This window comes from Drosophila novamexicana, unplaced genomic scaffold, assembly GCF_003285875.2.
Source record: "Drosophila novamexicana strain 15010-1031.04,08,12 unplaced genomic scaffold, DnovRS2.1 tig00000193-arrow-pilon, whole genome shotgun sequence".
NCBI lineage: Eukaryota > Metazoa > Arthropoda > Insecta > Diptera > Drosophilidae > Drosophila > Drosophila novamexicana.
This window is the reverse complement of record NW_020824787.1, coordinates 9,829,211-9,841,657: the sequence shown is the minus strand read 5'-3', so window position 1 is coordinate 9,841,657 and position 12,447 is coordinate 9,829,211. Positions and strand designations below refer to the sequence as shown.

The window sequence follows — 12,447 nt, the reverse complement described above, 5'->3', positions numbered from 1 at the left end:
CGTTTTCGTAGATTTGTTTGATTACGCCTTGCTGCTCATTGTTGTTGCTTTTGCTGCTGCTTGCATTTGTTGTCGTCTGCCCCCCTTTCGTTATTGCCTGAATAGCGCGCGCGTCGCTCGCTCCGCGTAATTTCACAAAACGTGACGACAACGCAACGCGCGCTGCGTCCAACGCCTCTCGCCCACTCGCCTGACGAGCACTTGGCACAGTTGTTGCTGAAGTTGTTGTTTTTTGTTGCTGTTGTTGCAATTGATATTTCACAAAAGATAAGCGCAATTGCAAAACGTTTAGTATTTTTTATGCTTCTGCTTCTTCCTCTTTCACTGTTACATATATTGTACAATAATTTCGCTGTGATTTTACGTTGCCTGCACTCTACAATCAGCTGCATGTGTGTGTGAGTATGTGATTTGTATGTATTTATTAAGTATACAAAAAAAATTAAGCTAAATGTGCGCAATTAAAGTGAGTAATAGCTCCACCGACCTATAAAGCAACAGCAACAACTGCGTATCGCCATCAGACAATGGACTTCAATCGAACAAAACGCAATCAAAATCAAGATATTTCACTTTTTATTGAGTTGCAGGTTTTTTGGATAATTAAATCATATATATATGCATGTGTGTATGTATGTATGTATGAATATGTATAAGTGTGTACACTCTATAAAAATATTTAAGTGATTAGATAGATAATTGCTGTCGCTTTTGGATAATAAACTAACAGTAAATTGATCATTCCAGTTAAGTACAAATTGCCATAAGAAGTATCACCTGCTAAGGTGTTTTCCAGCTTTGGCCTGGTCATAGTATTTCGACCCAGTCTTAAATTTTACATAGATCTTTGAAAATTAATTTGAAGCTGAGCAAAAGAAACCCGAAAACGTATTCGGGAACTACCTAAATAGGTAAAAATCGCCAGCATTAATTCCTTGAAAGTATTTTGCATCCAAAAATGGAAGTTTTCCATAAGTGTCAATTTAATCTAGGCACCCTTTTTACACTCTCGATTTTTTTGTTGGGTGAATGCTCCACTAAAAAAATCGAAATTAAAAAATTAATAATTAATAAGCAAAGTTTTTGCTATTAAGAAATGTATTAGCATATTACGTACGTTCACGCATTTCAGGTTTTGTAGAAAGTTCATTCACATCATGACAGCTTTGAATGGAGTCTCTTTTGTTTATAAATGCTATGCCATATGCAATAAAAATTCAAATTTGACGAATTTTAATTATGCTTTGAATTAGGTAGCCGAAATGGCAAAAACAATTCGTCGTTAAATTTGCAATTAAAATTGCATTGTTTACACACGAATATTAAGGACAAGCTTCTGCTATAATTATTGAATAAAAATGAGTTTGAGCTAAACTTTTATATTCTTTTCTCACTTTTTATTAGACTTGTGTACTATTATTGAAAAACATTACATGACATTTATTAAGCAAAGTCATTAATGACAATCATCAAAGCTTAAGTAGATATTATAAGAACTCAAATTTAAACTAGAATTATTACAGATTTTTTGTATTTTTTTTTAAATAAATCCTCAGCTGTCTCAACTGTCCGAAATTCGTTTGACGTTGTCGCCGTACTGTCAATTGGTTAAAAGAGAATACATATTAAATACTATTGCGAATGGCTCAAAATAGCTAAACACAGAGGCACAATGAGATTTGGCTTGACATTCAATTAACACCTGTCAAAATTTTGCTGGCATATTGCAATCCCTTTGACCACTGTGCAAACGCTTGGGCTAAAAACTTTTCAGCGCTTGGCAACAGTTTGAAATTTCTACAGTTTCGCGTTTACCGTGCAATTGCAGTGTGAGTGTGTGTATGTGTGTATGTGTGTGTGAATGTGTAAGTTTGTTGTGTGGGATTTTCCCCAATGCAGAGCGACGACAATAAGATATATATACACACCATGCATATGTATATATATGTATATATACATATATATAGACTATTAGCTCACTATTGCACTCGCCGTGTGTTTGCCTACCTGTGCCAGATACCCTTGCCGAGGGTATTCTAAATTAGTTACAAAATGAGGCATATATAAAATGTACATACACATTTATATTATCGGTCCGCACGAACATTGCACCTGTCTGTGAATTTCCATGCACTCAGCGCCACTATTTTATATTTCCGTTTATTGTCACAATATATCCAGAACGAACTCTTCAGGCTAGAAATCTTATTAATTATAATGAAAAGCCAATACAAAGGTCTGCGAGGGTATTTAATCTTTGCCAACTTGAAGAAAATAGTTCTTTTCTGTTTATTTTATATAATTTTTGTTGTTGTTTTGATTGCAGGTGCCCCACCTGGCGCACATCACGGCCACATGGCAGTAGCCACGGCTGCTGCCGCTGCCGCTGCTGCAGCTGAGGCGCGCAAACCGAAGCTGCGTCGCTTCAACTCCCACGATACCAGCTCGAACATGTTCTCCGTGGCGGACTTCGAGAATGCGCGTCTGGCGCGACGCAACGAGATTGAGCTGAAGCAGCGGCTGGCGCGACGGCAGCGCAACAGCGCCAACTGTAGCTACGGGCTGGCTGGCGGTTGCGCCAGCAGCAACGGCAACAACAACAACAATAACACCAACAACGCTGGCTACTCGGGCAGCAATAATGCGAGCTACAGCGGCTTCTGCGGCGGCCTCAATGGCAGCGGTGATTACTCAACGGGCGACAGCAAGAACTCCAAGTGCAGCAGCAGCAGCGAGGTGAGCAGAGCATTCAAATGGCGCCAAAGCTTTTTGATGAAATAAATGTTTCTTTAGCAGGAACCACTGCCCGCTGATGTTTTCCTCGAGCGGCATTCGCTGCCGCGAGTTGTGCGCATTTTGTACAGCAGCAAAAGCTCCAATGAGACGCTGCAGTCGAGTTCATCGCACGGCTCCTCCACGGCTGCCTCGAGCAGCTCCTCGACAGGCCCCAAGCAGCAGCAGCAGCTGGCAAATGAGTCAGGCAATGGCACGGGCACCGGCACGGGCACCAATTCGTCCTCTAGCGCTGGCAGCGGCAACCACAACAGCAGCAGCTGCGTTCAGCCTGGCCATGATGAGCTCTTCCTGCTCTACAGGCTCGTTCGACAGCGTCACATCTACCATGGACACAATGCTAAGTCGCAGGCATCGCAGCGCAAAAAAACGGTGCTCATACCCCAAGAGTTTCCAGGTGAGTCAGGGACAGAACTCTCCGAGATCTTGCACGCTTCGTGAGTAACGCAAGGAGCTGATTTCGTGTGCTATGTTCATGACTAGATTATATAGTATCGATGATTCATGCGCTGATTCAGACAGTGTGACAAATTTGTGGAACTAAATGTATTCAATAGAGTAGACAACCAAGCAGGGGAAGTGTTTGGAATTTTTACTGTCAAAACCAGTCAGAAATATCTTAAAAGCTAAAATATGCAAACATATGCATTTTGTAGATAAAATAAACAAATTATTGTCAAGAGTATATATATTCATTTATATATAGTCATATAGAAAGGTATTGGATGAGTCAAAAGACGATTTGATATAACCGAGTCGTATACTAAAATTGTAAAATGCTGTAAAACTTTACAGCCCAATCTAAAACTATTATTCCAAAAGATTTCACACAGATGCAAATTTTAACAAATTATTAATTCTTGAAAAAAAAGAAGATATTTCACTTTATTGCGGTTTTTCTTTCTCTATATAAATTATTTTCTAAGCACCTTGTCTAAAAAATGTGTATAAACTGTTTAGTAGAGTAATTAGGTAATTTTTAAAGTATTTACGTAATTTAAATGCCTAACTTGTTGCATTCTCATGACTAATGCATGACATGGCTGGAAACAGTTGGCTAATTTTGGTATTTACTGAGCTATTCAGGCATTATAGCGGGCCACAATAGAAGCAATAACTAGAGATACGACTCGAATTTAAGTTGCGTTACGTTTCGCTTTGGCTAATATGCGTGACAGACTGACAGTCGGACGGTCGGACGGACGGACGGACAGTGTGACAGACGCTGCCGGCAGTTGCAGTAGAATCGAATCACAACAATTGCTCATCGGGGTATTATGTAAGCAGCGACTGCGAGTGCCACTGCGACCCATTGTTGTGGGCTTCATGTGACTTTTCACAGCCAACGGAAAACCGACGCGAATGCAAAAACTATATTCGTAATCTTCCAATTGCGTAATACTCTGCTCCCCAGTGTAATAACAGCTGGAAGATCTACTGCTTAGTTAATCGGTTAGTGACACCAAAATTGTATATCTGTGTGGGGGAAAACACTTTCCAACTGAAGAATATAAAAATATAAACCTTACTTTAATAATATTTAATAACGTCATTGGACAATGTCATCGCTCTCATTAATAAATCTCTAAGTGCTTTCCATTTATATACAACTACATACAATTTTAAATGAATGCCTTCCTAAAATTAAGATTAATCGATTTTGAGCTTGGGTCTCGTATAAAAATATTTATTAGATCGAGAGTATTTGTAGCCCTCTTAAAATTGTATGAGACTTTACGAGGCATACTCTTATTTACATATTTGATAGAAATCTTTATGCTCTGAATATTTATTAAAACGATCGAACAATAAGCATAAACTTTATTTAAGAATGAAATTCTCATGCCTTTGATCTACATCGATAAAGTTTAGTCTATATGTAGAAGAAGCACTGGATACTCCCTAGTCAATCAAATATTATGCAACTGCTTGACTTTGCAACTAGCATTAATGTTTTCCCCATTTTCCAGGGTATTTTTCGCTGCTGAACGAGAAGGGCTTGCCAACGGCCACACAGTATGGAACGCTAATGCAGCTGGTTCGCGAGCGTGTCTACAAGTTTGCCTCGGTGGATAACATGCCGGCGTTTACCGAATCATCGCCAAGTGGAGCCAACAATAGTCCCAGCCACGAGGGCTGCCTGCCCAGCAGCAAACAGCGGCCGCAGTACATAAAGACGACGGCACGCGGCGGCCAAGTGTTTCGCCTGCTGGCCGTCTTCGAGGATGGCAAGCAGGAGCATGGCCAGGCGAGTCACACGAACAGTGTGTGCAAGTCGCATGTGGTGGCAAGTGGAGGCTACATGGGGCGCGACAAGGAAAAGGGACGCTATGCGCAGCTATTGAACGAGCAGCGTCAGGTCATGTATGTGCCGCTGGCGACCAAAGGCAAATTCTACGAGATTGAGCCGGGTATACCGCAGCTGCTGCAGAAACAGGGCGACATGCAGCGCAAACTGAATCCGGAGTGTGTGCATCGATTGGGCGCCTTGGTGGCAGCGGCCAAACAGCTACCGCTAATGCTGCGCTACATCTCAGGTCCCGCCGGTGCCGAAATACCCGAGCAGCTGTGCATCAGTCGGATGAGCAAGGAGGATGTCATAATTGGCTGTCCCATTGAGGAGCTGGATGGTAACGGGCCGCTGCCGCCGGTGCAACAGCAACATCAGCCGCTACAGCTGCGTAAGCTTTATATCAGCCGCGAGATGCAGCTGCTCAAGTGCTTGCTGGGCTTTGATTCCGAACAGCGCATGCTGGCCAATGCCCAGGTGCAGACCATGCTTAAGTTTTGTCAATTCAATTGCGATCAGTTTCTTAAACTTGTGGAGATTGAGCTCTTGCAGCGCAGCGAACGATCAGGCAGCAAAACGCGCGAGGGACTCAAAATTCTGAAGCCGTTGCATCTGCCCAAGCTGCTGCGGCGCGAGAAGAGCAGCATGACGGCAACGTCAACGGCGGCGCATGAGAAGGAGGACTCGATCATATTTCTAAGTAAGACCGATTTGGAGCAGCTTGAGGCTAAAGAGGCGGCAGCAGCGGCAGCGGCGTCATTAGCAACAGGCGAAGCCTCGAACCAGGTCGCACCCAATCGCATCACGGAGCGCATGAAGGTCTTTCAGTCCACCAAAAAGAAATGGTTTCGCAAGCAGCAGCAACAACAGGAGCAGCAGCTGGATAAATCCCAAACAGAACTGCAGCTGGATGTGCAGGCGAAGCGCATGAGCATGGAACGCTACACGGACATGTCCAAGCTGCTGCAGGAGCGCTTTGGCAATGACAACAATGAGCCCGCGGCGGCTACCACGGATACCCAATCGCTGCACAGCGAAACGGAGACGACCACGCTGAGTCACAGCATGGAGCGCAGTTCCATGCCCAAATCGCTGGACACATTGCTGCAAAAGTCCATGTCCCTGCAGGACATTGAGCTTCTGAATGGACAGCGACCACAGCAGCGACCAGATTTGCTTACTGCGCATACGGATGCCATCAGCGAAGCCGGCACCGAGCTGGAGGATGTTGAGAACCAAACGCCGCCGCCGCAATCCTTCATCACCGAGAAGCTCTACAATGAGTTCCATGTGAAAACGCGCCAGTATAGCAAATCCTCGAGTAGTTTGCATCAGTTGCGTCACTTTTCGCTGCCGCAGAAGCTGCAGCTCCACGAAACGGAGCCCGAGAAGCGCATTCAGACGCAGTTCAGAGCGCAACAGCAGCTCCAGCTAGGCAAGGAGTTTGGTGAGCCCATCACAGGACGACGCGCTGCTGGCGGCGTCTCTTTGCTGGGCGGCCTGGTCGCACTGTCTCCGGCAGCGCTTCTCTCACCCACATCGCTGGTGGAGGATGATTTGCCGTACTCCAGCGTGCGTGACTCCCTAGTCATGGCTAGTTTGGACAGCGGCGAGCACAGGGAACCGGCACCAATTACGCCTGCCGCCTTGGACTACGCCAAGGAGAATATCTATGCGGAAATTTGCGCCTCGCACACCTGTGACAGCTTCTCGGGCGCCACGCAGCTCACCCAGCTGCCTCCACACGACAATGGGGATGTCCTTGTAGATGATGAGGACGAAGATGATGGTGACTACGCCTCGCTCAAATATCAACCGAACGGACCGCAGTCTGTGAGCCGTGTCGAGATTAATTGCACCCCGGCCACCAGTGCCATCAGCTATCATACGGTCTACCTCGGCGAGGAGCCGCTAGGGGAGCGGCATGCGGCGGCTGCTCAGCATATAACCACCGTAGAGCTGGCCGGCGAGAATAACATATACAATACGCTCAAATGATGATTCTTGTGATTTCGGCGACGACGCTTAGCCGGCGCCCAGGGGCTATTCTGAATGTGAAAGGACAATGCGAATTCTAGAATATATTAAAACACATATATATTTTATTTAAAAAATATCTCGTAAAGCGAACAAAACTGTTGAAACAGATGAGAAACAATATTTATATGTATAGAAAAATCTCCGTAGAGCAGGCAACATGAAAAAGACCCATAGAAAATAGATGTAACAATACGTGAAATAAGTAACCAAAGCTAAAGAAAATTATTTATAGAAAACAAACTTAAGCACCATTTGGTATTCCCTTAAAAAATACCAAAAACAAATATTCAAAAAGTGTGTATAACAGAAACTTAAAACAAAATATTGGAAAGATTTTTTTTTCATGAGGAAAAATGTAAAATTTTTTCACAATTTTGTTTATATTAATCTTTTTTTTAAATAATGATTTTAGTTAATTATTTAATGCAGAAATTGAATGCACATGCAAAAGTTGTAACTAACTATTTCATTTGTCAGAATTTCTTTAAACAATTTTAAAGAAAAGTCAAAAATATTTCTGAATTCTTTGAAATAGTTTAAAAACTAAAAGAGCAATTCCACATATTTTCAAATGCTATACCAGCTCTTATTATTTATATACATATATGTATATATATTTTGGTACTTATTTCATTTCTTAGTTTCTTATGGGTTTTATATATCATGTAGCGCCTATATATAATTCAATAGACTGTAGCTGTAGCAATTGAAGGAGAGAAACTTATAAATTGAAGAAGTTTGTGTGGGCAAAGCATAAAATGCCTCAACTCAACTACATCGCCCCGCCCCACAGCAAACATTAAGAAAATTGAGAATAACAAATGACAACTCACATTGTAATACTATATTATAAAGAATTGAAGACAAGCAATTTGTATTGAAAAAGGCTAAAAAGCCCACGATACACACGCATAAAATGTCATTAAACTGAATATTGAAAATTTGCAATATTATACAATTGTATACATAACTAACATATATCATATATACTATATATACAACATATTTAATATAATATATATATATATATATATATTTATATATATAATTAGATGTTAGCTATATGAAATGTAGAAATCTTAGCGCAAACCTAAGGTATTATTAGTTTGTAGGCAATCAACAAGTCAAATCAAATCGTATGCGATATGCATATGTATTTATATATATATTTATATATATATATAAATCTATATACTAATATATAATAAAATACTAATAATGTAACATAGCTTGCAATTTTAGGACTTATCACAATTTTGGTCCACTTTTAAACGATCTCTCGTATTTGTCGTTCTGTTTAACATATATATAGATATATCTCCTTTTTTTTTGGATTTTGAATTGCTTAGCATTCAAAACGCAGGCGGAATGGCATGATCTAAACCTTATCTACTTAACAATTTTAATAATTGTATTTATGATTTGTCTGTGTGTCCGTTTATGTTTTATATCCTTTTTCATGTTTGATATCGCAAATCTCTTCCACTCACTCCTTCAGTCAGCACATGGAGCCATATTATCAACTAGTTGAGCAGTCTCAAATGTAATACATTCTAGTCCTCAGTTATATATGGATGGGATTGGTTCTATATTTATATACTTTAACATATCGATCATTTGTTTGAGGACATGCCAAACTGTATGCGCTTTCGGCCAGGCCGTAATTAATGTAAATTGATTTTCAATTCTCGCGTTTAAAAAATTATTTAGCAAAGAATTTATTAATTTTTATTTCGATTTCAACTTCGATGGCTATCGATTAATTTCATTTTTGATTTACTGTTTAAGATTTTGTCAACACACTTAATACAAACAAATCTTATGATCTACAAATGCAATTTGAATTTGTTTTTATTTTTCTGATTTTGAATATATATTAGTATATATTATTTCTAAATCTTATTATATTTTCAGTTTTTTTTTTTTATAATATCTGGTTTTCTATTTTGCACGGACAACTGCAGCTACAATCAAGTGAAAGCATTGTACTCTTAGATATATTCTCATAAATAGATTAACGAATGGAAAACCCTGTAAAAACTAAAGCAATACTCACAAAAAAGCTATGATACTAGTTGTAAAACCTATTGGATGATGATCAGCTAAATGCAAATTGGATGCGTTTAGAAAAACGAAAGAGAGAGAGAGAAATAGAAAGTTCTATAAGAATACAGATATAAATATAGTATTAAAATAATGTAATATGTGTGTGTGTAATCAAAGTACTTTGTACTTTGTGTAGCGTTTACCTTTGCATTTTATAGTTTTTGTTTGTTTTTTTTTTTTTTTTGTTTGTAGACATTAAGTCAGGCTTCACTGTAGCGCAAGGGTGATACGATGTGTAAAGAGTTGATAGAACATATTAAATTTGTATCTATATAAGCAACTACCCGCCAGCATATATAAATATATATATTATATATAAATTGGTGTGATAAATCAATGTCTAACAAACAGATAATGTAACGTAGTTAAGCAAACGCAGTTTTGAATTTGCTTTTAGAGCACAATATACATATATATATACATAATAGAGACATCTAATAACAAGAAAAAGAGATGAAAAAGTTGATGAAACAAACTTTGCTTTAATGTGAAAAATACAATACATATTAAATGTCATCAAAGATTATAAAGTTTAAGAATTTTTCAAAAAAGCAAACAAATTATAATACCCTCTGCAAGGGTATAAAAGTGAAGTCATAAACAGCAGCTAAGTAAAGCAATTTTCAGGGATTTTTAATGGAAAGGCACAAGAAATTTGTAAGGATAGTTTTGGTATATGCGAAAACTAGCGCCCTAAATGCCGCCCGTAGGCCTTTTGAAGCAGTTAAGATAATTATGAACAGAGTTGAGATGAAGTCAAGATCTAGCGCATTATGCAGAAGCAATACTACAGTTTTTCTATAAGTATAAACGACAACTATACGAAGATTTATAATCAAACACATACATACACACACATACAACTAAGTACTCTTGTTTTATTCGGTGTCTATGTTAATCACTAGAAATGACAATTAAACAATTTAGAATTCAACAAGTCAAATATTAGTAGAACTTTAAATGTCAAGCCCAAGAAAATACACAAATATTATATGCATACAAAAATTATATAAATATATATATGTATATATAGGTATATATAGACATACAATATATGTGTATATTTATATATATGTATATATAGGTATATATACACAGTTCAAGATATATTTGTATATCTATAAATTCGAAGCACTTCTGGAATGCTGTCTGAACCCATAATTTAGGTATTCACAATGTGTACACTTTTGAACTGATGAAGCGATGTCTGACTACGATCGTGATGCTAAGGATAATGATCTAATGGATGGATTATGATGTCACGTCCTGAGGCGTGGCAAGACTGAATTGAACTGAACACAAAAGAGAAAAAATCAACCAAAATGCAAATTAATTGAATTGTTTAATAATGGTAACACACAAAAAATTCTGACATTGATATTATTGTTGTAGTAGCCCTTTTTATAAGTAACGCATATATATATATATATACATGAAGATCAAGTCGAAATGACCCTTTTTAGCAGCTTGACTAAGCCCGTTTCAACTCTAAAACCGATGCCTCCAATCAACTCTAGCATTCAAAATTTTTATTCCACGTTATACCTATAGCTAATGAAAATGAAAACTCAACCTTTGGCAAGACAAAATATCAACAAACACAAATGTAAAACTTGAATATGATAATAAAATTGGATTTCTCTTGCTCTTTTATTGGGTCGGTTTTTTTTCATAAGGTACGCTCCGGTTAAGTGAGCTGGGCTAACAGAAGCAACACTCTAAATTTAAATATTTACATTAGAGATTTATTTACTTGAATTTGTTAGAAAGTATAACCCTTCATAATAAACATACATTATATTATTTGATTCTTATTATATATTATTATTTTCTTTCAGGAATCCACAATTTGCAAGTATGCAGAGTTGTCATATTGACTACTGGGGTCAAACTTACAGAGAGAGATGATGAATTGTAAGTGCCTAAAGCGGACGAAAAAACCGGCGCACAGCAACTAAACAAGCGATCAAAATTCGAGTGAGAGCCAAGTGTCACATTGACCAGCAAATACACCCACACAAACAACTGGGAGATAATAACCAAAGCTGGCACCTGTGTGTGTGTGCGCGTTATCTACGTATGCTCATGCACTCTTTACGTTTTTGTTGCTGATCGCTCATTGGTCCAATTAATCTTTGCTTGTGTAGAAATTCCTCTACTAGCCCTTTGGCTGCTCTTTTTTCGATTATTTAGTCGAAATGCATGTCCAAATCTTACCCCAAGATTCGTATATAGACATGGGTAAAAAATTACCACCCCCATATCTCGGCCAAATCTCATCCGATTTTCACGAAGTTTGGATTTTTCTTCATGGGTTTCCCTCTAGATTAATGTGGCATTCAAATCTCGACACCGATTTTTTAGTCGAAATTCATGTCCAAATGTTACCCCAAGATTCGTATATAGACATGGGTAAAAAATTACCACCCCCATATCTCGGCCAAATCTCATCCGATTTTCACGAAGTTTGGATTTTTCTTCATGGGTTTCCCTCTAGATTAATGTGGCATTCAAATCTCGACACCGATTTTTTAGTCGAAATTCATGTCCAAATGTTACCCCAAGATTCATATATAGACATGGGTCAAAAATTACCACCCCCATATCTCGGCCAAATCTCATCCGATTTTCACGAAGTTTGGATTTTTCTTCATGGGTTTCCCTCTAGATTAATGTGGCATTCAAATCTCGACACCGATTTTTTAGTCGAAATTCATGTCCAAATGTTACCCCAAGATTCATATATAGACATGGGTCAAAAATTACCACCCCCATATCTCGGCCAAATCTCATCCGATTTTCACGAAGTTTGGATTTTTCTTCATAGTTTTCCCTCTAGATTAATGTGGCATTCAAATCTCGACACCGATTTTTTAGTCAAAATTCATGTCCAAATGTTACCCCAAGATTCATATATAGACGTGGGTCAAAAATTACCACCCCCATATCTCGGCCAAATCTCATCCGATTTTCACGAAGTTTGGATTTTTCTTCATGGTTTTCCCTCTAGATGAATCTGGCATTCAAATCTCGACACCGATTTTTTAGTCGAAATTCATGTCCAAATCTTACCCCAAGATTCGTATATTGACATGGGTCAAAAATTACCACCCCTATATCTCGGCCAAATCTCATCCGATTTTCACGAAGTTTGGATTTTTCTTCATAGTTTTCCCTCTAGATTAATGTGGCATTCAAATCTCGACACCGATTTTTTA

At 38.8% G+C, this 12,447-nt stretch overlaps 1 protein-coding gene across 3 annotated transcripts in view; it reads left to right on the top strand.

The window, feature by feature from the left end:
- Window positions 1–7,441, top strand: part of LOC115758342 — a 32,553-nt gene extending 25,112 nt beyond the window's left edge. The window contains exons 1-4 of one of the 3 annotated variants that reach the window (XM_030698919.1): window positions 1,714–1,829; window positions 2,327–2,736; window positions 2,794–3,190; window positions 4,764–7,441. In XM_030698919.1, the coding sequence (XP_030554779.1) occupies window positions 2,356–2,736; window positions 2,794–3,190; window positions 4,764–7,081 (3,096 nt within the window). In that variant the 5' untranslated portion in view covers window positions 1,714–1,829; window positions 2,327–2,355 and the 3' untranslated portion in view covers window positions 7,082–7,441. Of the gene's footprint in view, window positions 1–1,713; window positions 1,830–2,326; window positions 2,737–2,793; window positions 3,191–4,763 lie in introns of those variants that run through there. The other 2 variants (XM_030698918.1, XM_030698916.1) reach the window with 2 other exon arrangements.
- The last annotated feature ends 5,006 nt before the right edge of the window (window positions 7,442–12,447 follow it).